The 25,353-nt window shown below is 45.0% G+C and overlaps 1 protein-coding gene across 2 annotated transcripts in view; it reads left to right on the top strand.

Moving 5' to 3' along the window:
• STK35 (serine/threonine kinase 35) overlaps positions 1-25,353 on the top strand; it is a 49,936-nt gene that overhangs the window by 4,117 nt on the left and 20,466 nt on the right. For both annotated transcript variants that reach the window (XM_063114451.1, XM_063114443.1), the window contains exon 3: positions 9,470-10,219. In XM_063114451.1, the coding sequence (XP_062970521.1) occupies positions 9,470-10,182 (713 nt within the window). In that variant the 3' untranslated portion in view covers positions 10,183-10,219. The remainder of the gene's footprint in view (positions 1-9,469; positions 10,220-25,353) is intronic.

The raw sequence follows: 25,353 nt of genomic DNA, 5'->3' as shown, positions 1-25,353 counted from the left end.
TTTTACTGTGTCCCTACTGTGGTATTTGAAAGGAAAGGAAGAAAAACAACAACAACAAAATACTCCTTGCCCTAAAGGAACTTACATTTGAAAAGTTTGAAGACTAGTAGAAGACCTATATGCTAATCAAGGTCACTGGAGGAAATGGCAGTTGGCTCATTAACAAGGGCTTTGTACAGAATTGAGAAAAGAGAATCAGGAGTTAGCAGAGAAGATGGGCTTGAAAGAAGGCTGCCTAGGACTGAGAATAGGCAGAGAAGAGGCAAAGTGGAATGTCTTTCACTATTGGGCCAATACAATAGTTGTTTTTTCCTCCTTCAATCTCAACTCCCTAGTGAATACTCAGAAGGCATTTCTATAGTTTCAAGAAATTATTCGATGTATGGGTAATCCAATATAAAAAAGAAAGTTCTTGAAATGCTTTATCCCACTTTGATAAACTTCTGTGCATAATGACGTTTTCTGAGCACAGACCAAACAGGTCCTACCCAGAAGCACTGTGCAGAGAGAAGAAGCTATAGCGGGTCAGAAGTGGTCTTCGATGTCTTATCTGGAACTTCTGTTTAACAAGGAGGGAAACTGAAGCCCAGAAAAGGGACAGGACTTGTCTAAAATGAATTAGTGGCAACACTCAAACCAACCTCCCAGGTTTTTTAAAACCATATTAACAATCCTGTAAGTTATTTGGTTGATGGGTTGGTGCCTATATCTTTAACTTTGAAGTACTTTTCACACGAGGAGTTAAGGCATCACCAGTTCACTTTTATCCCCTTGTTTTCTATTGCTAAAGGACCTTGTTCCGAATACACCTAAAACAAAGTTCAAGATTACTGCCACTTACAAAACAGTGGCAATCCTGACTCATTGTCCAATTTAGAATTTCTGTTGCTCTCTCTAACGTACCCACTTACCCTTCTGACAAAGTGAGGACAAAACAAAAAATCCAGAACAAACTCTCAAGGCTCATAAAACCAAATAATTAGAAATTTGGTTTCCCCAAACTTGGTAAGTCCCTAGTTTTGCTTTACCAGTTGTTTGTTTACTGTACTCGATGCATTTAGGTGGCTTGAGATGGCTGGGAATCGAGGCCCTTGGGAAGTAGTTTTGCCTACATGCCAAGTGGCCACGCTGAGCCAGGCTGCTATATTAGAGGCTACGTGCAGTTTCCGTCACAAGGCAAGCAGATAACACATGACCAGATGAACACAATGCAAGGTCATGAGTGGTTGCATACTATAAAACAGTAGGGGTTTTAGGAAGTATAGGTGGAGGTGTGGGGAAGACCAGGGTCTTAGCAATGGGTTAATTTTTGGCCTGCAAACTCCCCCAGCCTCTTGAGTCCCTAGGGAAGCCTTAGGGCTCAGGGCAGGGCTGGGCCACCCCCGCATAGGCCCCACAATTCTGAATTCTCTACTGTAGCTTGGGCCTCAGAGTTTAGAGAGCCCCCAGGTAAAGAGGCAGAGAACTGGATGATGATCTTTGGCTACCGTGATGTAGATAAAAGTGGCAGTAGAGGCCCTGTAAATTAGCAGGATACAATAGAACAGAGAGTCAGAAGGTTTTAGTACCACTGTCACCCTGTCCATGAGAGCTATAACTTGCTGATTGCTGTGTGCCAGGTGCGGTTCTAAGGGCTTTATACCTATTAACTCATTCAGTTCTCACAACCACCTTTTGAAGTCAATACTCTGATTATCTTTGTTACAGGTGAGGCAACTGAGGCACCGAGGTTAATGAAATTGCCCTGTGCAAAACAGCTAAGCAAATAACCAAGCGAGAATTCAAACCCAGGCATTCTAACTTGAGTATGCTTTCTTAACTAACACTGTGGGGCACTGTTGGGACAGGTGGCTTAAATTCAGTTCTTCTGTTTTTCTTGGTTGTAAAATGGGCATAATCATTTTACTCAAACTAATGGCTACTACTTATTTTTAATTCTGTATTAATCACTGCCTGTGGCACTGCTCATTTCTGCTGGTACCTTCCACGTGTTTCAGCTGCCAGGGACTCTACGTGCTTTCTAGTCAACTCTTGAATGTCTTTGGGGCAACCACTGCAGACTTGTCTTGCTGCTGACCTACTGTCTTCCTCCTCTGTGCATTGAGGATTTTAGGTACCAGCCCCAGGAGATAGAAACAACCCGTAACTTAATTGAGAACTATGATTAATTGGGATTGCATTGGCTAAGGCTTTTTATAGTGTAAACTCTCAAGGAGAGCTTAGCTTCCTAGTAGAACATCAGTTCATTTTCACCCCTAATTCGGCCTCTGTTGATATCCTTAGAGCTAGGAACCGTCCTTAGTGACCCTCAAATTGTGGATCCTGACCTAGTTGTCTTTAATTTACATATTCTACATGCCCAAGTACTACTTTTCCTTTCTTTTCTCTTTTTTAAGCCTCTCCAGCCCATGATTATTGATTTGTTTCACCCCATTATTGGACATATACTATGTGTGTGTGATGTACTGTGGGGAACTCAGAATGATTTCATTCTACTGTGAGTGCCAGTCTAATGGAGATGTTACAGTACAACAGATGTTACTTCACTGCTGCCTGTGAGAGGTGCTCTAGGGGAACCAGTTGAATGTGGACTGTTTGGGGGAAGGAAGGATAAGCCATAGAACAGTAAATCAGAAATGACCTTGGCAAGAGCTGAGGCTTAGGTATGTGCCTAGGCCCCGCAGCATATGGAGAGAAATACTGACCTAGACTGCCATGGGTTACACGTTGCTGGTAGAATCTGCATTTTAACAAGATCCCCATAATGTTCCCAAGTAATAATAGCTAGCCTTTCATAGTATTTTCATGTTCATTCTCTCATTGTGAATTTGATGTTGAAGTTGATGTTTTTATATAATCTGGTTTTATAGATGAGAAAACTAAGATCTATCAAGGTCAAGTAATTTGCACAGTATAACAGTAGTGAAAGGTTAGAGCCTAGATGTACATCCGGATGCTCTTTAGTTTCCGTGTTCTTGACACACTGTCATATGCCCTTGTTGGATGGCTGCCAGTGGTGTCCAGAGACATTAACATATTTAACACCCAGTAGTTGTTTGCTCTGGTATCCACACACTATACAGGGTGCTTTGTATGTCACAATTAAACCTTACAACAGCCCAGTGATGTAGGTGTTTCTTCTCAATTTATGGAAAATGAAACAGATTCTTGGGGTCTTTGCCAGGGTCATAAGTGGGGGTTGGGAGGAGTGTTGACCCCCAGGCTGGTTGGCTCCACAAGCCCTTGTCCTTTCTACTAGGCCTGTGAGTTCATCTCTGCCACCTTCACGGATCTATTTGACTAATCTTAGGCCTCAGGCGGTACTTTGGACATACCCTCTGGTGTTGATATGTTACCTAGCCTCTCTATAGTGACATGACAGCCCGAATCATTGATACTAGGACCAGAGCTTAGTTTACATGCTCATCTTTCTTTGTGAAGACATGCCAGGATGGGTCCTTTTCTTCAGTCTCTCAGGCTCAGCCAGTTGTTTAAGTAAAACATTTTAATTTTTATTTACTTATTTTTTTTTTAAAGATGACCAGTAAGGGGATCTTAACCCTTGGCTTGGTGTTGTCAGCACCACGCTCAGCCAGTGAGCTAACCAGCCATCCCTATATAGGATCCGAACCTGTGGCCTTGGTGTTATCAGCACCTCACTCTCCTGAGTGAGCCACGAGCCGGCCCTAATAAGTAAAACATTTTAATATACAACTCTTAACCAAAAATAGGGATAGCTGTAAGCGTACCTTATTCAAACTTCATTTTTCTGGGTTCTTTCTAAACCTTTTTCTTAACCATAACTTTATAATTTTTATATTCTACTTTTTCCCCCCTTCACATTAAAACTTGTTTATGACATGCTATGTGACCTTGTCTTTTGGCTTTTTAAGTAAATTTTTGTTGAAGTACAACATGGCCCTTTAAAGTGTTCAACGCAGTGGCAGTACCATAACTGTTACCCATTCTTGGACAACTAAGTTCTTTCCAATCCTTCACTTTTGCTATGCTGTGTGGAATACCAGTTCTGGGTGTTTTTGGTGTTTTGTGTGTCTTTAGTTGTTGGTGATAGGGTTTTGGGGGGTTTTTTTTGTCCTTTCAGTACTTTTAGAATAAATTTTTTAGAGTAGCACTTTTTATGTCAAATGGGTTGGGCATTTTGAAGACTTGTGATACATATTGCTGAATTGCTATCATCCCAGCACATTTAAGTCAAAATCATAATTAGTCCTCTACTGAAAAAGGAATCTGCATTCTGCATAGTTGGACCATCAACACAAGGGACTTAATGAACATTAAATTCCTTGGGGCGTACAGAAGTGTCTGTTACAAGGAACTGTGGGAAATAGAACATCCAAGTGTGAAGTGCTGCTGCTGGCTGTGAGGATCCGGGCTATGGAGACTGGGTCCTGCCCCTAACTAGCTGTGAGACCATAGGCAAGTTAATCTTCTGAGCCTCAGTCTCATCACCTGTAAAAGGGGATATAGTTATCATTTGAATAGGTACGAGCTCGGAGTGAGAAGAGAGGACTGGGTAGAGTACCCTCTAAATTCTTCCTTTTCACCACACGTGACCAGTTACCAAGTTCTGATCCTAAACCTCCAAGACCTTTCTCTGATCCCATTCTTGTCTCCTCCATTGCCAGCCCTTACTCCTCTGGGTTTCAACTCTCCGGGCCTTGGCCGCTAGTCTGTCTTCCTATCTCCATCCCCTCATGCCTCCAGGAGGAACTGATTTCATTAATTGTCCAAGACATGCTCTTTCACATGTTAATGTCTCTGAAATCAGATTTGAGTGGTATGTCATAGTGTTGTCAACAGCCTCTATGTCTTACTGAAATTGTGTGTCTTAAAATTGATGACTTCTTAGATTCAGTAAGCAATATGGTATCTTTCTAAAATACAGTGTCTTAGAGCCGGCTCGTGGCTCACTCGGGAGAGTGTGGTGCTGATAATACCAAGGCCACAGGTTCGGATCCCTATATAGGGATGGCCGGTTAGCTCACTTGGGACAGTGTGGTGCTGACAACATCAAGTCAAGGGTTAAGATCCCCTTACTGCTCATCTTTAAAAATAAAATAAAATTAAATACAGTGTCTTTCTCGATAGAGAACTTTTAGTCACTTCCCATTTCTTAGGGTATCAGTCTGCCATAGAACATCATCCTCATTTCTACCTCTACTACATCTCTTCTGAGATTTCCCAGACTGCTTGGGTCCCTGGCTGCACGTTCACACCCCCGTGCACGTGTGCTCACTCTCCCTCCACATTCTGGGAGACGCAGCTGAAGGGCCTTGTTGGCAATTGTCCGCAGCCTGCCTTTCTCTCACCCAACTTCTTTCCCCACTCCACAGGCAGACCTGGGCTCTCTTCCTTGCTCTCACAGTGGAAGTCATTCCGCTTCTAACGACCAGAAGAAGCCTTCGTAAGGGCAGAGACTGCTCATTAAGTCACCCCTTATCTCTGGTGTCTGACCAGCAGTGTGTGCTCAGGAAATGGTTAAATGGAATTGTCAGAACCTGGAAATCTAGCTTCTGGAGGAGGTTTGGGAATAGGCTTTATAAATCCAGGATATTTTGTATCTTTCCAGGAGGTACCTACATTTCCAGAGCTCATACTAATTTGTCCTTATGCTGAGCCTGCTGGCCTCAAGTTTCTTAGTGAAGCAGGTCACATTTTATTTTATTGGGAGACTTCAACACTACTTATTATTTCCATGAATAATGAGATGTGAGATACCAACTGGAATTTTTTTTTTTTTAGCATTTTCTCTGTCTCCCTGTGTATTTGTGGTCACCTGGCTATTAGACTTGAGGGAAAAGTAGTAAAACTATCCTGAAAGTGGGCCTGCCTCCTTTCTTTAAAGTACTTTTTTTTTTTTTTTTTAAAGCCCTCTGGGAACTGGGAGACAGCATTGTCTGGTGGAAGGACTTGGCTCTCAAGGCTCATATCCTGCCCAACTGTTCAAGACAGCGCTCTTAGGCAGGTTACTCAGCCTTTCTCAGCCTTAGTTTCTCCACCAATAAAATGGTATCCAGTAAGAAGAGACAGCTCACATAATGAGCTTTTAAATAGTGCCTGGAACCCAGTTAATTTACCACAGGTACTTACCCCACCTCCCAGTAACACTCACTGTTCCCTCCATCTCTGGGAAGGAAGCTAAATTTTTAACTCTTTAATCTTACAGAACTGTCAGGTTATACCAGACAAGTGAATTATAAAACTTAAATAAATTTTGTCCTCTCAAAGAACTATAAATTTCATGTGAGGATTCTAGTAGTTGCTGCATATGTCTGTCCCAGTTAAACATCCTGAAACTGGGGGAATAACCACAGGGTGGAGTTGGGGACCCACGGGGCCCACTGTCAGATGGACCTGAGCTCAAACTCCATCAGCCCCTACTCTGACTGGTGGACCGCAGTGACACTTTTGGTCTTCAGGAATTAGTGTCATTTCAGAACCAGTGCAAAGTAGATTGGCACTGGAGCTGGCCTTAAGGTCACACTCAGTTATACCTGTAGAGATTTGGGGGGGTTGCTTTTTAGGTAGAGAGATCATCCCAGATAAGAGTGGTCTGGTCTAGCTAGAACATGGGTTTTAGCTGTTACAGCCTAAGAAATTTGATGCCTTGTATGGAATCATCCACTTTTTATTTTCTGATCTAAATTTCATCTTTTGCCTAACACGTGAGAACTTTATTCTGTGGCCTACAGCACTGAAATTATTGAAATCATGACTTCCAAGGACTTGACTGGGGTGAGATGGGAATGATGATGTTAGGGATGGTCAGTGGATGATTCCTCCAAAGTATCTTATACTCTGCAAAATGTATTTTATATCTGTGGCCTAATTCACAGCAATCATGTGGTATAGGTGTTGTTCTCTCATTTGATAAATGAAAGGACTGAGGCTCAGAGAGGTTGACAGACTTGCCCGAGGTACTAGACCCCATTTCATCATACCTCAGTCTCCCTGTGTTTCCCTTTGAACTAAGAATCCACCTGGCAAACCACCGGGCAGAGTTGGAGTCTAAACCCAGGCTCCTTGCTTCCTGGTCTGTGCTTTTCCTGCTGCTTCACCCTGTCTTGCTTCTCCACAGAAATGCACTGAGTACCTGCCAAGTGTCAGGCCCCATCCATGTCCCCTCCATGTCCCCTCCGTGAATCAGGTCATGAGGTAGCTGAGAGGCCCAGGTAAACAGTGCCTGGAGTGAAGAACTGAAATCCTAATGTGCCCCTTCTGTTTCTAGTGGGCTGCTGGGTGTTCCCATGTGAGACACATGCTCCAGCTTCTCGTGAAATAAGCCCAAGGCCTTTGCCTGCGCAAAGAAGCACTTTGTCTCTGGGACGAGTAGCTGCATTCCCCAGTTTTCCATTCTGTCATGCTCTCTGATGCTGTATGTGATTCTGAGAATCCTTCTTCCTGTCCAGTGTTTTCCTCTCAACAAACAACCCCCCGTAGCGTCTCCTGAGCTTAGTTCACTTCCCCTCTGTCCAAGGTCCCATCTCCCCAACCCTCTCACTAACTTAGGGCACTTGGTTTTGGGTTGTTTTATTTATTTATTTTTTTTAACCCTTTTTTCTTTCCCTGGATTCTTATAACCTAGACTTACATTATAGTCTGTTTTGTAGACTCGTTTTCTTTTTATTTGTTTCCATAGTTACCAGCATGGTACACAAAATAATCGTCATTCCCCACCCTCTGTTCCCCGACCAGAAGTTTCACTATTTTCTGATATGCCGTTTGCAGAAGAAATTTGATGGCTTTTTTGTCTTTTCCTTTCTGGCTCTATCACCACTAAACATTTCTTACTCTCCTTTTTATGGGTCTTTACTCTAGAGTCTAGATTGATTTGGGCTTCCGCACGCTGTTTCATTTTGCAGTGTTTTTAGAAAGAGAGCCTCAGCACACTCAGCCAATGACCTAGAAAGAGGATTATGAGAAGGGAAATAACTGACTAAAAAACAAACAAACAAAAAATCTGCCCTAAACTGGTTCTACCTGTATTACTTTTATAGTTAGTAATATAAACAAATTATATAATCTCAGGGGAAGTAGGCCTGTCAGATTGTGGACTAAAACCTAAAGCTTTTGTATTGTACATCAGTTCATCTTCTTGGCTCAATGTAGAACTCCCAAACCACTGGCTTTGGTAGACTGTGTGCCTTGGTAATTTCTGGGCCATTTTGGTTAGAGGGATATCATGCGGATCACCAGTTCTGTAATATAAAGTAAATAGCTAGAAAAAGGACCTCTCTGCCAGAGCCTGTCTGAGGCAGTGCAGCTGTCGTTTTTGGTAGAATGTATACACCGTACTGGGGACTAAAGGACTTGTCTTCAGGTCCTGCTTAGTTAAAAATGACACATATGACCACTCAGGGCAAGTCGCTTCACTTGCAGGCCCAGCCTCCTCATAAGAAAATAAGACATCTGCCTACTTGGATTTAGCTTTTGGGGCAGTTGTAGTCATCACATAACAGCCAGGTGAGGGCTCAGTGTGCCATCAGTTGCTTTATAAAGACTTGGGATTTGCTTGGAGATGCCAGTCCCCAGCTTTACTGGCATTTCAAGCCCACACAACTGAACGCCACCTTATATAGCTGCTTCAGACCCCACTGTTGCCACCAGACACCTTTCTGGTCTATTTATCCCTGCGTTTTATTATTCGTTCCCTCTCTCAGCCCTGGAATTCCCTTCTTCCCTCTGCTGGTCTCCTTCCTGTACTTTTAAGGGTAATTCAATTCCTGCCCCTTCTGGCTTCTTCAGATCTGGCCACTCCTGCGCACCCTTCATAGAAGTTGACTTTGATGTGGGTGTATGGCTTATAATGGTTGCTGTTGTGATACGTGTCATCTCCTTGAAACTAAGCTTCACAGAGCTGGGGGCATGCCGTGTACTTAACTAGTGCCAGGCATATGGGGGGCTAACAGAAAATACTGATGGGTTGGAGCATGCCTCTTTGAAATAATTAAAATTGTAGTGCCGTTCTAGATCCATCAGCAAGAGTCATTACACAGGGCAGGAAAGGAGAGTGGGAAGGCCATTTGCGTGAGGTGGGATAGCGGTGGTGATAGAAGCAGTGGACATTTGATGGCCTCTCATATGCTTTGTCCCATCTTCCCAGCAGCCCTGGGAGGTATGGGTGGTGTGGTGGCTGCCCGTTTGGAGTCAGTATAATGAAACTGAATGGCTTCACGCTCAACAGACAGCAGTAAACCTGAGTTCCTACCCAGGCTTTTTCATTCCAAACCCCGGTGCTTGACACCAGTGCCTTACGCCTGTGTCATGCCTTGACTTGTCTTTATGAGGAGAAACGGGCCTACCTGTGTAGAGTTAGCTCGATACCAGTTGTGCAGGTCCTCTTGGCGCAACTGCTTGTCACCACTGTCACTCTTACTTTAATATGCTGCGTTCCTTTAGTCTAAAAGTGGCGTGAATCTCACTCAAGCTCTTCCGTCCTTTGATTTAGGAGAAAGGATCCTGGGTTATGCCGAGGAGCCCTGCTATCTCTGGTTTGTCATGGAGTTCTGTGAAGGTGGAGACCTGAATCAGTACGTCCTATCCCGGAGGCCAGACCCAGCCACCAACAAAAGCTTCATGCTACAGCTTACGAGTGCCATTGCTTTCCTGCACAAAAACCATATCGTGCACAGGGACCTAAAGCCAGACAACATCCTCATCACAGAGCGGTCTGGCACACCGATCCTCAAGGTGGCAGACTTTGGACTAAGCAAGGTCTGTGCCGGGCTGGCACCCCGAGGCAAAGAGGGCAATCAAGACAACAAAAATGTGAATGTGAATAAATACTGGCTGTCCTCAGCCTGTGGCTCAGACTTCTACATGGCTCCCGAAGTCTGGGAGGGACACTACACGGCCAAGGCAGACATCTTTGCCCTGGGCATTATCATCTGGGCAATGATAGAAAGAATCACTTTTATTGACTCTGAGACAAAGAAGGAGCTCCTGGGGACCTATATTAAACAGGGGACTGAGATCGTCCCTGTTGGTGAGGCGCTGCTAGAAAACCCAAAGATGGAGTTGCACATCCCCCAGAAACGCAGGACTTCCATGTCTGAGGGGATCAAGCAGCTCTTGAAAGATATGTTAGCTGCTAACCCACAGGACCGGCCTGATGCCTTTGAACTTGAAACCAGAATGGACCAGGTCACATGTGCTGCTTAAAATTCAGGGCAAAGCATCTTGGCTGTTTTTAAATGAGGTGAGTGCTCCTGCTCTGCATGCATGCTTACTGGACCTGCTCTGCATGCATGCTTACTGGACCGGGTTTTTCATCCTGAACCCTGCGGTGGGCCCTGTGCAGTTGGCGGGAATGCAGGGTGGAAGAGAACTAAGTGCTTGTTATCAAAAATCCCCCCACATCTTGATAGAGGGATATGTGGGATTATTTGAGTATGAGTTGAAAAGTCTAGAGAAGCCTTCTGAAAGGAGGTTGCATTTGAGCTGTGTCTTTTAGAAATACTTTTTCGTATCAAGTAATAGATGCTCACTGTAGAAAAATATGCAAAAGAGGTACAAGTTTTCAGAGAATAAATACACTCTAATTGTATCCTCCTACACAGACATCCAATTCTACATAGTTTAGATCTTGCTATAGTTAGGTAGAGTTTTGTTTCTTGTTTTTTTTCACTCAACAGTAATCTCAGCATTCCCCCTTGTCATATGGCTTTCAGTGATTATGACATTCCATTATATGAACCATAATTTAACCATTCTACTTTAGATATCAGATTGTTTCTCCATTTTAGATACTATAAAGAGTGTATTAGTGAATATTCTTATATGGAAATCTTTGTTTATTTGACTTGTGTAGGCTTTTCTTTGTCAAGTGCTATGCTAAGCTCCCTGGGTTAACAATGATAAGCAAAATCAAACTTTCCCCATCCTCATGAATTCAGCAGCTTAAGGAGAGACATTTTCATCAATATTTATCATAGTTTTACAGTGAAGGAGAAAGAAGTATTGAGGGAAATTTTCCTTTCAGGTGATGGTGCCCAGAGTCAAGAGAAGGGAATGGGGGGTAGAGGAAGCCTCCCAGGTAAAAGGACTAGTCTCCAGAAGCCGGAAGGCCCCTGACACGTTTTCTAGACTAGACTAATTTGGGTTAGTGAGGAATGTAGGCCTTGTAAAGATCAAGGAGGACAGGGACCTGCCAGGAGAGGGAACAGTGTGGACAGAAGTCGAGGTGGAAAATCCAAAAGCATGTACCAGGAACAGCAAAGTAGTTCAATTGGACTAGAGTCTGAAGTGTGAGCAAGGGAAATAAGATCAGAAATTAGGTAAAATGTGGGACCCTGGAATCTGCCTCTGATTTGGTACACATTAGGGAGCCATCTAAGGACCAGAGCAGAGTAGTGATCAGATAGCTTTCGCAGTACTAAGATAACTTTCAGCATGTGCAAGTCGGATTAGATGGAAAAAAGGCTGAGGTCTGGGAGACCAGTTGGACTAATTATCTTATTCACACTGGTAAGACGTTGAACCTGAAACTGAGTAGCCTTGAGGAGAGAGGAGTACGTAGATCAAGATGGAGCATAGGCAGACAACTGGCCAGGTATGGAAGCAGGGGAAGGAAAGTGTTAGGAGATCAATAGCACTTGATACCAATGCTGCTAGTGCATTGGTCAGCTCTGAATTATTTTCCTTAACAGGGATCCCCAGCTGTGTTTTATAGGAAGGGAAAAGAACATTGACCATATATGCTAGGTAATTGCACATGTATTGTTTCACTGTTACAACCCTGCAAGGGATTAAGTAATTTACCTAAGACCCTACTAAATTAAGGGCAGGTATGTCTTACTCAAGCAATTCCTCCCTCCCTCTTTTTTTAAACCTTGATATCAGTATGGCAAGCTAGAAATAAGCTACTTTTTATATTTTGCTGAAGTCTTGAGATGAGGTGATATGAGAGTGCTGATCTCAGTGGTCACAAAGTAAGAGCCTCAGAAACCATCAGACACAGGGCCTTCGGTCACTGGGGTGGGTTCTTAGTTTCCTTCCTTTCCATTCCTCTCCCTCAGACTTCTAGATGGAGTTGTTTCGCACTGAGTTGAGCTGGGTTACATCTGTAGTGTTATAGTGAATGTATGTATTTTTGGAATGAGTTACTGGGTTTAATGCTTCCATTCCACAAACATCAAGTACCTTCTAGGTGCCAGGCCAATTTGTCCTACCACCCACTGAGTGAGAGAATAGCATCCCCAAAGCTAGGTTTAGGGTAGTGCTGTGTTGGAAATCAAAAGCATTGGCTAGACAGTGTTTTCGTTGTATTTCATGCCATCACTTCCCATTGCCCTGGGAATTCAAATTTGCCCTGGCATAGGAGAGATTGTCATTAGAAGAAGGACCTGAATTAAACTAGGAGTATGAGGTTGTCACAACTTACTGTAATCGGGGCTCCCATTTGGACATCCACACTTGAGATTTTGCCTTTTTATAGGACAGAGTTTTAGCTAAATGAGAGTGATTCCCTCATCTAGGAGAAACAGGTGACCTTGAGAAGAGGAGAAAAGATTAGGAACGTGGTCACTGGTAAATGTCCCAGGCTGTTTAATTTATTTTGTGGCTAGTCAGTACAGTACTGGTGGTGCCAATTTGACCGTAGCCTGTCCTGCCCTGTCCTAGGTAGGCACTTAGAATTGTGGGCCTGGGCCCATGTCTGTGTGGCCAAAGCTAAACCTTGTGCCAAAAGCTTTGACCTGGTTGTGGTGTAAATGAGCTGTATCTGGCTGGTTAGAGAATCAGAAGCTTGAGTTAGGAAGAACACTGAGTTTAACCTTCTCTTCCCCTGCTAACCTTTATGGGTGGAAAAGCTAATTCCAATTACTCATTCAACATAGTTATTGGAAAAATATTTGCCAGGCACCATTTAAGTCACAGATGATACATTAGTGAACAAAACAGATAAAAACTTGTGCAGTTGTGGAGCTTCCGTCTCCTGGGAAAACACAATAATCATGTGTAATATGTTAAACAGTGCTAAGTACTGGGGTGGGGGGAGCAGAGCAGGGTAAGGGAGATGACAGTGGTGGGAGTTGGGTTGTACTTTTAAATGGGAGAGATCACATGGGTCTCCTTGAGACGGTGACCTTTGAACAAAGGTTAGAAGTAGTTGAGGAAGCAATTCTTGAGGATTTCTGGGGAAAGAGCATCCCAGACAGAAGTAACAGTCAGTGTAAGGGCCTGAAAGCTGGACAGAGTGAGCAAGGAGGGGAGTACAGGCAAGGAGGATAGAGACATGACGGAAGTCAAGCAGACGAGGCATTGCAGGCCAGTGTGAAGAGTTTTGAAAGGGTCACTTTGGCTGCTGTGCTGAGAATAAGCTGCAGGGGGCAAGTGAAGGGATGAGATGGGAGGCTGCAGTAATAATCCAGGTGAGAGATGATGGTGGGTGGCTTGATACAGAGGAGCAGGGGAGGTGATGATTGGATTGGGTTTTTTTTTTTTTATGTCAGAGTCAACAGGATTTCCTGCTGGATTGGTCGTGAGGTAGGAGAGGAAGGAATTAAGGATGACTCCAAAGTTTTGGCCTGAGCAATTGTAAGGATAGAGTTGCCATCAAATGAGATGGGGAAGACACTGGGAGAAGTGGATTTGGCTGGAGAAAGTTAGGTTTTAGTCATGTAAAAGTTTGGCACACCTATTTAGAATCCAAGTGCAGGTGTGGAATGGGCAGCAGATGAGTCTAGAGTTCAGGGGAGGGGTCCAGCTTAGAGACACAGACTTAGAGCTTGCTGAGATCTTAGCGTGGAGACTGACCAGAGGTCAGAGGCCCAAGCTCTGGGCCACCCAGCATTGAGTCTGGGGAGAAAGAACGGTGCCAGAGACGTAGGAAAAGACCTCCAGAGAAGGGAGTGATCAGCTGTGGCATGTGCTGTTGGTAGGTTGAGTGAGATGAAGACAATTAACCACCGGATTTAGCACATTAGATGTCATTAGGGCCCCTGAGCAATTCTAATGGTGTAATGAGGGAACCCCTGACTAGAGTGGATTTGAAACAGAATGAGAGGAGAGGAACTGAAAACTGAGAGAACAGACCAATGATTCTCACAGTTTTTGATCTGAAAGCCCTTTACGCTCTTGGAATTGAGAATTCCAAAGAGCTTTCGTTTTGTGTTATATTTATGGATGTTTGCAGTATTAAAAATTACAACAAATATTTTAAATGTTCCTTTCAAATGAATGAATAAGTAACAGTAAACCAGTTACATGTTATCAGAAGTGTCATATTTTATGAAAAATAACTATTTTCAGAAACGAAAATTTAGTGTGTTGTAGTGGCATTGTTTTAGGTTGGTAAATCTCTTTAGTGGTCAGCTGAACTCTCATTTGTTTCTGCAGTATAAATCTGGTGCCATGTCATTCATGGAATTTCTGGAAAACTCCTTTCTACTTATGAGAGAATGAAAGTGAAAAAGGCAGAGACTTCCCTATCGTCATTATGGAAGGGTTCGGCTTCACAGACTCCCAGACCAGACCCCACTTAGAGCCAGTGATATAGACTACTCTTGGGTGAGGAGGAACTGAGACGTGGATGGTAGCTGGAGACCTAGAGAGAAGGGTCAAATTCAAGGTCCCAAATGAAGGGGGACACAACTTGTGCATCCTGATTCCTAGCCACCTTTCCTAGTAGACTGTCATGGCTCAAACTCTGGCTGCATTGAGAAAACAAGCTTGTCCCCAGTACCAACAGATTAAGAAACACCTCAGTAGATTAGGATTGTAGATCTCAGAGTAACATTTCAGTGAGGGCTGAATGGTTTATGGTTTTTGGCAAAAATGAAAGGAAATGCACTTCGGTTTGGAAACTCGGGATTCTCTGGAAAAGAGTGTTGCCTAGAGACAGAGCAGGGAGTGAGTCCCATTTCTGTGACTTACTGGCTGTATGGCCTCAGGCAACTATTTTCACCTCTCTGGGCTTCAGTGTTATTATCTGTAAAATGGAGCCCATTATATTTATCTTATTGAGGTTGTGGGGGGAATCACAACCAGAGGTTGTGAGTGCCCTATATAAACTGCCTAAATTAAATGTCATACAGTAGACTTTTAGGTACTTACTTTGGCCTGATTTGGAAGTATTGTCTTCCCCTCCCCTCTGAACACAGTCAGTAGCCTTGCTTCTGAGGATTATCTAATAGCTTTTCTTTTCAAACAAAGCTGTAGTCAAGGCCACTCTGTTCAATCACTTGTTTCAGAAAAATGAATCTATTTTTAAAGATTACTCAATGATGGGTCCTGTATCTCTTTTATTTGCCACTTTTGGAAGATATTTAATAATTCCTAATGGTTTCTGCCAGCCACAAGCCTTACGCCAAGCAGGAAGCCAGCCAAGCTGATGTTCCAGGTGCCACCGCCCGCGTGCTAGCAGGGAGGTTGTTGTGGGATGAGGGCATCTGCATTCATGGCCAAGTCTGCTGTCTGATATACAAACCTCTGTAACTAGGGCCTTTGGAAGCCCAGGGCCTTGGCTTCGTGTATTTGGAGTGGGCAGCTAAGGCCTGCTGAAGGAAATCAGATGTAGGTGTGAACTGAGGGGTCACAGGAAATATTCTTTGCTCTATCTGAGATCTTGGTAGCTACCTAAATGAGAGAAAGAATCAAGCCTCATTCCTTGTTGAAACAATAGATGATATATTCATCCCTGGCCTGGGGTCCAAAGATGTGGCTCTAGGCTAAGGTGCTGGGTGACTTGGGTTGGCTACTTGACCTGGGCTTCAGATTTTACTTCTGTTTTACGAGATTTGAAATTTTTACCTTGGGGGGGAGCTCCCCAGACCTCTAATGCATCCCTGATGATATTACAGGGATTCAAACGCTTTTCCAGCTTACCTGACAGGCAGTAGCACATTTGCTTACACTTAAACCGTTGATACCAATATAATTATCAATTTGCTTTCTTTTACCTGGAATTATACCCAAATTATGTCACACTATGGGTGCCAAGTTAATCAGCAGTGATACTAAAAAACAGGAAAGAAATACTTAATATACTTTGTTTTAAATAGCAAGGACTTCAAAAAAGAGTCCCTGGAGGGTAAATTAAAAAATGGTTTAGGTGAGAGTTGGGAACCCAGAACTAGATAGGTCTCCAGGTCTCTTCTTTGTTGAGTGTGACTTCCAGGCCAAGCTGTCAGGACAGCCATGAACCAAGAGCCTGAGCCATCTTAGTATCCCTGTCTCTCCAGTGGGGTCCGAGCCTTGCCTTGTCTCACTGGCACTTCACAGAGCTGCTCAAGAGGGGAGAGGGGATGTGCATGAAGATTCAAAGTGGTTGGGTCTCTTTTCCCCCAGGAGATTTAAGCTCAAGCTTCAACTATGAACTCCCTGGTCACTCTATGTTCCAATGTACCTAGAGGTGTGTCCCTTGGGGCCTCGTTTCTCTACTTGTGTATTTTGAGTTCTCTTCCCCAGGTGGGGAAGGCTGGTATTTTTGTAAGGCCCAGGCAGCTCCCTAGTGGCCTGCTGTTACCCTCTCTTGATTGTTCCTGCTACATCAACAGCAGTAAGCTGAGCCGTCAGTTATATAATGGGGCTGGTGGCCCCCAGGGATAATGTGTCTCTTGAAGTTCTGTGGGATGGGACGTGAAAGCATCCATGAGGAGACATGCCTGCCCTGGGGTTGTTGACGTCAAGGCCCAGTTGCTGCTCACATCCTCTTCCTCCTGGCATCCTTGGCTCCCTCTGGCCTGTGTAGCATCCCTTCAGGCAAATCAAATGGCTCTTTTAATCAGCCAGCTGTGAGCAAAGCTCCTGATGACTTAGGGTCCTTCTAACTCCCATTTCCTCTTACCCCAGGGACACACAGACACTCCCATCAACAATAACAGCTCCTGGTTATCAAAACCTGCTTTGAGGGCCCCCCTGGCTTGGGTGGGGCAGAGGCCCTGCCTTTTTATCTCCAGTCCTGAATTAAGCACTTTATGTACATTGTTATCCAGCCTCATCTGCATAACTCTTCTTTTATTTGCTCTCATTGTGCTGATGAGGAAGCTGAGAATCACTTTCCTAAGGTTTTGAGAGTCAGGATTTGAAATAAGGTATACTTGACTGGAAATCCCACCGTTCTGTTCTGCTTCCTATAGTCTCTTAAAAAGCAGCTTTTGATTTTTATACTTATATTTTATATTTTGAGGAAGATGGTAGGTTCCCCCTCCAAATAGCACTATGTACATAGCCCCTTAGGTTTAAGTATACGGTCTGACAACTGATCTTAGCTCAGGCACACTGTAGGAGGGCCACCCGCTGCTCCTGCAGGTGAGGGCAGCCAGCATGCTGATTCCCATGTGTCACACCAATACAGCCCCAAACGTTGGCATGAGAGGCAAGGCTGGTGTAGTGAGGCACCCACATAACAAGTGTCAGGCAACAGGAAGGAGAAGCCACACAAGCAGACAGGTCAGAATTACCAGAAGGTTGGAAAGTAGGAGACCCAAAGCATGCCCCCAGCCAGGAAAGCACCAGGCACCAAGGGAGTGCCGACAGCAGAACCGTCTCTGGCACCAGCCAAGGAAAGAGCTCTGATATGAGCCTAAGGCATCCTAGTTGTCTCTGGTCCCTGGTACCCTGGGAGAAGCCCCTTCCAAGTGAGTTCAGATTTAAGGTTGATGAGGACCAAAAGCAAACTGGCAGGGGTTGCTGTATTTCTCTCTGACAAATCTTCCAGCTCACTCATTGGATCCTAGCTAAAGCAAGGGATTTCATCATCCATGTCTACTCTGATTGACATGGCTGCCTGCAGCCCTGTGTTGAAAGATCCTGGGGCCAAGTCAGATTTGGTGAGCAAGAGCCCTCCTGCCATATGGCAGGCACTTGCCCAGTGGTGACATTGATCATTTAGACCCTAATGTTGTCCCCTAGCATCTTACAGTTTAGTAGTGGGGACAAGACAAGGACGCTTAGTTGTGGTAGGTTATGGCTCAGTGAAATACAGGAGGACTGGAGAGAGTGGAAGGAAGGCTCCATGGAGGAGGTAGTATTATGGGGCTGTTTTTGAAGATAGATTTAGGGGTACCTGGTAAGCCAAGTGAGATGTGAAGAGGTCACAGCTCAGGATGCCTACCGAGGCTTTGTTGGATACAGACAGCTGCAGGGGGAGAGGGTATATTCTAGTAGTGAAATTCCCAGCTGTAGTTAGATAATGGGCCCAGGACCTGGGGAGAGTGCCCAAGGTTCTGTCTTGATAACTAGGGGGCAGCAGCATCCAAGCTCCCAGCCCCTCTTTTCATTTCCACTAGTGAGTACTCCGTGGTATTACAAAATCAGAGGAAATGGAAACCTCCTCCAGCATTTCTAGGATTCAGAGGCATGACAGGCCTTAAAACTGCCAACCAAGTTTAAGATAAATCAATACCATAAAACACTGCAATGAATTTCCCAACTTTAAAGGAATTTCACTTTCAGTTAGAGGTGCCAGGGGAAAGCTGTAACTCAGTCTGCGTCGTACATAGGTCAGGATTCTGTATTTTGTTTCTTTGTTAAAGAAAGTGTTGTCTAGGGACTTGGGAGGAATGATTAGAGCCACCCAGGCACACCATAGGGCGTAATGAGGAAGATAAATGCCTCTATTCTGCCAGGCTGCAAAAACAGTCTTGACATGGGGTCTGGGGAAGTAGTCTTATGAATGGTAACTTTGGTTTTTCTGAATTCAGGGGCATGGTACTGTAGCAGTCCCTGGAAAGCAGGTCGGCTTTTGTACGTCATGTTGGATTTGGGTATTGATCATCTGTTCCAATGGGAAAGTCAGAGATAATGTGAGCCGGTTGACTCATTCTGCATTTACGTCCATCCCTTTGGAGAAAGGAAGCCTTTAATTAACAACCATGTGCAGCACCCCTTTGTTCTTTTTTTTTTTTTTTTTTTTTTTTTCCTGCTTTCTTCAGACATGCCTAAGACATGCCCTCCCAGAAAACTGAAGTCTAGGGCAAATTTAAGGCGTGGAGTGGGAGGCCAGGGCTGTGAGACCTTGGCAGATTACATGGACAGTACAAGCATGGCCAGCCTTGTACCAGACATAAAGAGAACTGGAAGTCACAAGTGAAGACTCTTTTGTTGTTAGTAACCAGAGTACATACTTGGATTTGATGAATGTTTGGAAGAAACCCTGGGTTTGCATGGGGCAGCAAAAATGAGTATGGATATACCACACCCCAAACAACAGGATGACTTTTACCTTTTAAAAAAAGTTATTTGGGGGTTTAGGCCAACTACCTAAACTGAAATCCAGATGTCACAGCTGATACAGTCCAGAGATCCCCCTCCCTCCCCTTCTCAGAGCATTATTGGGCCTGGGCACCAAGCAGGTATAATACGAAGAGCTTTTGAAGAGAACATGTAGCTCCATCCCACTGTTTGGGAGTCTTATAACAGTGCGACAGCTATTGCCAGAATTCCAGCTTTTCTGTATACTCTTAGAATTAAGTTGGGATTGATGCCATAGATAGACTCAAAATGTGAGTCTTCTGCAGCCTGATTACATGACCCTGAGGAAAATTTAACCATAGTTAGAAGGATTGCTTCTGTTTTCAGTGGTAAGAACTGAGGATGTCATGAGTAAGGAGTTTTCTACTTAATACATCAAGACTCAGTCCTTTGATCTTCAGGCTATCACCATGCTCTCCAAAGTGGAGCAAAGACAAAATGCCCACCAAACTGAGACAGTGTCTTGAGACTGAGAAATGAAGCAGGCACTTCCATGCAGTAAGGCAAAAAATTATAATTAAGAGGGTAATTTACTTACAGGGTACTGGATCAGGTGGGCAGCTACCTGGGAGAATGCACAAAGTTTTTCTGCACCACCCCCTGGTTGAGGCCAAGTTGATACAGGCTGTTCACACAAAGCAATGGAAAAGGCCAAGAAAAAATATACTAAGACACACACTAACATCACTACCTATGACAGTGATTATTATTTTGGGTGGTCTTGTGATACAGGTAGGTAGCTGGACTGGCTGTTACCATACCAGTAGTTGATCACTAGGTCCCTTCTTTATAGTCAGCAAACCATTTCTACCTATTGTTCTATCTTACCCCTAGTTACTACATAACTTCCATGGGCAGGGTTCACACAAAGGACACACAGCAAGTGGTGAGGGCTTTCAAGATGGAGTGAGTTACACTCACAGCCTCACACCACGCTTCTCACTGATCCTCAATATATGCCCCCTCCCTCAACACGCACAATGCCAATGAGAAACCTCAGCACTGATGGTTCTTAAAGTGTGGTCCCCAGGCCAGCAGTGTCACCTGCCATCTCAGACTTACTGAGTTGGACACTGGGGAGGGGTGTTCCGTCAAGCCCTCCAGGTGATGCTGATGCGCACACAGTCTTGAGACCCACCCTAGCAAAGTAGGGTAAGTGCACAGGCAGCCACCTTGCCATCTTTAAACATACAGACCATTGCCCTCATCTGTTACTCTGAAAAAGCTTGGATTTAGGCATAAGAGTCAGCAGGGCCTGCAGGGTTCTACTCCTGGCTTCTGTAATTCTATCAGTAATTCTGTGATTACCTAGCCCTGTGACTCTGGGCAAGTCACTCCTCCTCTCTGGGCCTTGGTAAGTCTGGATGGTAGGAAAGGAGATCACCCCTGGAGAAAGGGGAAGCAGAGAAGCAGCAGGGCCTGGGGAATGGGGGCATGCCTTGATGCACAGGCAGGACTGAGGTCTCTAAATGGAGATCTTAGACGTGGCTTTGAATCTTGACTAGAAAATGTCTACTTATTCCACAGGCACATATTGAGTACCTGTTGTGGGCCAGGTTTGGGCCGTGGAGATGGAGCTAGTTCCTGACTTCAGTCCGTTTAAACCCTAGGCATCTCTCTGAGCCGTGGAGTCCTCATGTGTGAAGTGAGATTGCTAATGCCCTGTAGGATTGTCATAAGGGTTAAATGGAAGATTACTGTAAAGCTAGCATAGGATGTAAGTCATGCAGTAGGCACGCCACAGATGTTCAGTCCTGCTGTTCAGTTCTTGGCCAGGTTGGTAGCAGCGCTAGAATTAGCACCGTGGAATATGCAGCTTTAATGTGCTTCCTACCCTCCCCCACCAATAAAAAGTAAAACTCGCACACCAGAGGAGTGTGCCTGCGTACCAGGCTCCATGGCAGGTGCTTCTAATACATTGGTAAGAAAACAGACATGGTCCCCACCCTTGAGGCTCTTACACCTCCATTGGAGAGGCACATCATAAAGAAATAGCGTAGACAGGGACCAGCCCGTGGCTCACTTGGGAGAGTGTGGTGCTGATAACACCAAGGCCACGGGTTCGGATCCCTACATAGGGATGGCCGGTTAGCTCACATGGGTGAGCGTGGTGCTGACAACACCAAGTCAAGGGTTAAGATCCCCCTTACCGGTCATCTTTAAAAAAAAAAAAAAAAAAAAGTGTAGATACAATTTCATTGTGTATGGATGAGGGAAATAGCAGAAAATAGGAGACCTGCCCCAGGTGGTCAGAGAAAGCCTCTTTGAGAAGGGGACATTGAAACTGAGACCTAAAGAATGAGATGTCTCCCAAGCAGAGGGAGAAGAGCAGGCTGGAGCAAGGTGGAAAAGGCCAGGAGGAGATGGAGGAGCCCAATCCGTCCAAGCTTTGTAGATCATGGTAAGTCATGGAAGCGCAGTTTTAACAATTGATGTGCATCTTGAGGATCACTGTGTGGCAGCAGGATTGGAGAGGCCAGTAGAATTGGAGGGAGCCCAGCTGAGAAGCTGTAGTTATCCAGGTTAGGGGAGATAGAGTATCTTCTCCACTGGAGATGGCCAAAGACGAGGGAATTCAAGGTGCATTCAGAGATACCTAAAGGGCTCTCAGATGGACTGAATTAGGGAGGGTGAGGTAGGGGTGACTCAAAGATGACTCCATTATCTGTGACTTGAGTAACTGGGTGGTAGAGACAGAGCCATGTAGGAGATAGTGAACGTTGAAGGAGGAGAGGTTCTGGGGGTGTGGGAAGATACATAAGTGTATCTTGGATGTACAGATGTAAAACCATCCTCTCTCGTCTACGTGGGTATTTGTGGTAAGTTGTGTGTGATTATTTGGGTCTTTTTGGAGGGCTGTAGAATCTCAAATTCAGTGCTGAACAAAGGACACCTTCCCAGGCACAGAATGGCCTCCTCTTAGATCCAGGGCTGCATTGACACCTTTATTTGATGGCTGAGTCGTGCCGTGTCTTGTTCTTCCCTTTGAAATCAACTTCTCATTAGGTGACTGATGTGTCTGGCTCTTCTGTGTCTTCATATGCATATGAACTCTGCTATAATTGTGTCTCAAACGTAACATTTTGTTTTGTATTGTCATGCTTTTTAGAGCTGAAAACCTGTGCAGAGTCCTGTCACATGGGCAGCCTGGTGGTTCTGCCACAGAGCAGCTTTCTAGCACTGGTCTCTCGCTCTCTTTTTGGGTAGTTATATAACATCAGCACCATGTTTGCTGGCTATAAAATTGATTTTGAAATCTACTTAGCTTTGTAAATTGGAAATACTTTCTATTTGGGGTTAAAGAAAGGAGTACAGGGGATGAGGGGTTGAGCAGGGGAGGTCTCTGGTCACAATTGCCTTTAAGTTTCTAAGTACAAACACCAGGAGGCCTGCAGCTTCTACATCATGTCCAGCTAATGGGAAGAGGCTTCAGAATGGCTCCTTCAGCTGTCCTTTCACACCTTGGTGTGAATGATATATAAGGTAGAGGCTGGATCCCTCTGCCTGTTCACTAGATCCCGTCCCCTGGGACCCAGGAGTCACTAGGTCTTTTTTTGCATTCATTCAGCAAATGCTTACTGAGAGCTTTAAAGCTTGCTGGTAATCCTGCATTCACTATATGTTTCTGGATAGGAACAAATTGGTGCAATCTGGAGTCTTATCGCAAGGCGTAATAGGAGGAGGTGGGGGAGGTGGTCTCTCTCTTTCTGTCTCACCTGAACTTGGTGAGCATGTTATGTTTGCCAGACTTAATACTCCCCACTCTTTATCTTATTAAATCCTCACCTGTGTCCTGGGTATTGCTTCTCTCTCCTCCCAACTCCCACTCCAGAGAGAGGCAGTGATTTGCCATTGGCCACATGGCTAACAAGTGCCTGTGCAAGGCCCAGAGCTCCAATGCCCTTGCTCTTCACCACTGAGCTACAGAAGAGAGGTCATCTGAGCAAGTCCATAGTGACACAGCACTGTCTCAGTGCCACCTGGGGCTCAGAGGAGGAGTGCTGGCTTTTGTTGAAGAAGTGAGGGCAACATGAAGGACTGTGACTAAAGATGGACCTTGAAGAGAGGAGAACAAGAGAGGGTATCCTAACCAGGGGACATGGCATGAGCAAAGGCAGAAAGAACCCTGGGAATTAGTGGGAAGAGCATATCACTGGGTTGGTTCATGCAGAGGCTAGAGCTGGAGAGCCAAATAGCACTAAGTTGCCAAGAGCCTTGAATGTCAGCCTAAGGAGGATGAACTTCATCCTGCAAGAAGGTGGGGCTGGGTGGGAAGATGGGTGGTGGTGTACAAAGCTATTTTCGGAAGGCGAGTCAGCAACAAGAAGGCGAGAACTCTCAGCCCCCCAGGGAGACAGTACACATCTCCAGAAAGCGTGAGAATGGTGCAGGCGCCTTCCTGAGCATGTCAAGGAAGAAACAGCAACAACCGAATTGGACAATTAGGCACCTGTGCTTCTGCACTGGTATCAGGACGTGACGGGACTTGCTCTTGAAGCTGATAGACTGGTAAACTTAGGTTTAAACCACAGCTCTGCCACTTACCAGCTGGGTGGCTTCGGGCAAGTCATCTACCTTCTCTGGGCCCCCATTTCCTCATCTGTTAAATGCCAAAGGTGATGCTCACCGTGTACTGTATTCAGTGCAACTTCTAGCATACGGTAAGAGTTCGGTAAACATTGGCTCTTGTATCGCCTTCATCCTGTTTTGTTTTGTTTTTGCCAAATCCTCATAGGCTGATCATGCATTTTCACTCTTTGCTCACTAACAATTTGTGGCACCCTTCTTCCCCCTGAGAGATCTCCAAACCCCTCAGGAGGTGCCCCCAATGAGTTCCCCTTGTCATACTGAGCTTTGGACTGATTGGTATAACCAAAAGTCCATATGGACCATTCTGTGGTCATAGTCTGGTTTGGGTCTTTCCTTTCATAACCACAAATTGTTCTGCCTCCATATGGAAGAGTGACCTCTCCCCTTTAGCTAGTAACAGTGTCTTAGATGTCTTCCTCCTGGCAAAGGGCCCTTAAGGATAACTTACAGAATCCCAGCCTTTCCCTTGAGCCCTTTCTCTGCTAATCACAGCAGCCACAGCTGAACCTCTCTCTTTGGGGACTAACTGAGGCAGTTGGCAGCTTTAATTTCAACCCCACATTTAATAAGGTGGGGAAGGGGATTAGGGCAATCACATAGCTAACTTCCAATTATCAGGGCTGTTTCTAGAAACAAAAAGTTACCCTCAGTTGGTCTTGAGTTCTACGCAGTATCTGTTTACCAGCTAAGATGTTTAGGGAAAACCAGCAACCCCGGTGCCCTAGCGGCCTCTTGACCTCCCAAGGCCAGAAAGTCTGGTTTTAAATGGCTCTGGGTTCTTAGACCCAAACTGCATGACTCAATGTGTAGCCCTGCCTTCTGCTGGTCACCGTGGAGACCTCCAAATCTCAGAAATCTTTGGTCTTGCTCAGTGATTCTTCTTTTTGTACGTTGGCAAACTTTAATGCTAGCATTTTTGGCAGCACACTCCAAGGAATGAAAAGATTTAAAACAACATTAAGCAAGTCAGCAGTGGTGACGCCATGATCACTGCTGTTATATGACCAAGCCGCATGTCTAGCAGCTTCCACAGTAACCACTTGCTACAGTTTGCGGAGAACAGTTCACTGCCCTGACCAAACTTTCTGGCACACTTGAGTTGAAGTTGAGCTCTTTGCAGCAACACATCACTTTGGCTGTAAGCTCTGCCCATGTCCTCTCTCTCCATAAGTTACGCCCTGCTGTACACTGGGCCTGCTAGTTGTTGCTGCAGGAGTGGGTGTGTCGTCCTTGTAGTTAGTGAGCTGTGGATCAAGATTGCTTCTGTCAGTGGCATTCATCCAGTTTAAGAGGATCTCAAGTTATGCTTGAAACCTTCAGGGAGAGGGATCACTATCCCACTGCTGGGAAGGGCTCTGGTGCATTGAGCTGTTGACTGCGCCCCCAACCACTCACTGATCTGATTCCCCTCAGCCTCCGCCACATGGGCTCTTACCTTGCTTAGCATCCTGTGCTGCTTTCTAGTTAGAGTTTTTGCCTTAACAGAGAGGGAGCCGACACAGGTCTTTCTAGTTCTCAGTATTCTTTGTGTCATGGGCCCTTCTCAGA

The sequence above is a fragment of the Cynocephalus volans genome, chromosome 1, assembly GCF_027409185.1.
Source record: "Cynocephalus volans isolate mCynVol1 chromosome 1, mCynVol1.pri, whole genome shotgun sequence".
Lineage (NCBI taxonomy): Eukaryota > Metazoa > Chordata > Mammalia > Dermoptera > Cynocephalidae > Cynocephalus > Cynocephalus volans.
The sequence above is the reverse complement of the archived record's forward strand: the minus strand, read 5'-3'. Positions and strand labels throughout refer to the sequence as shown.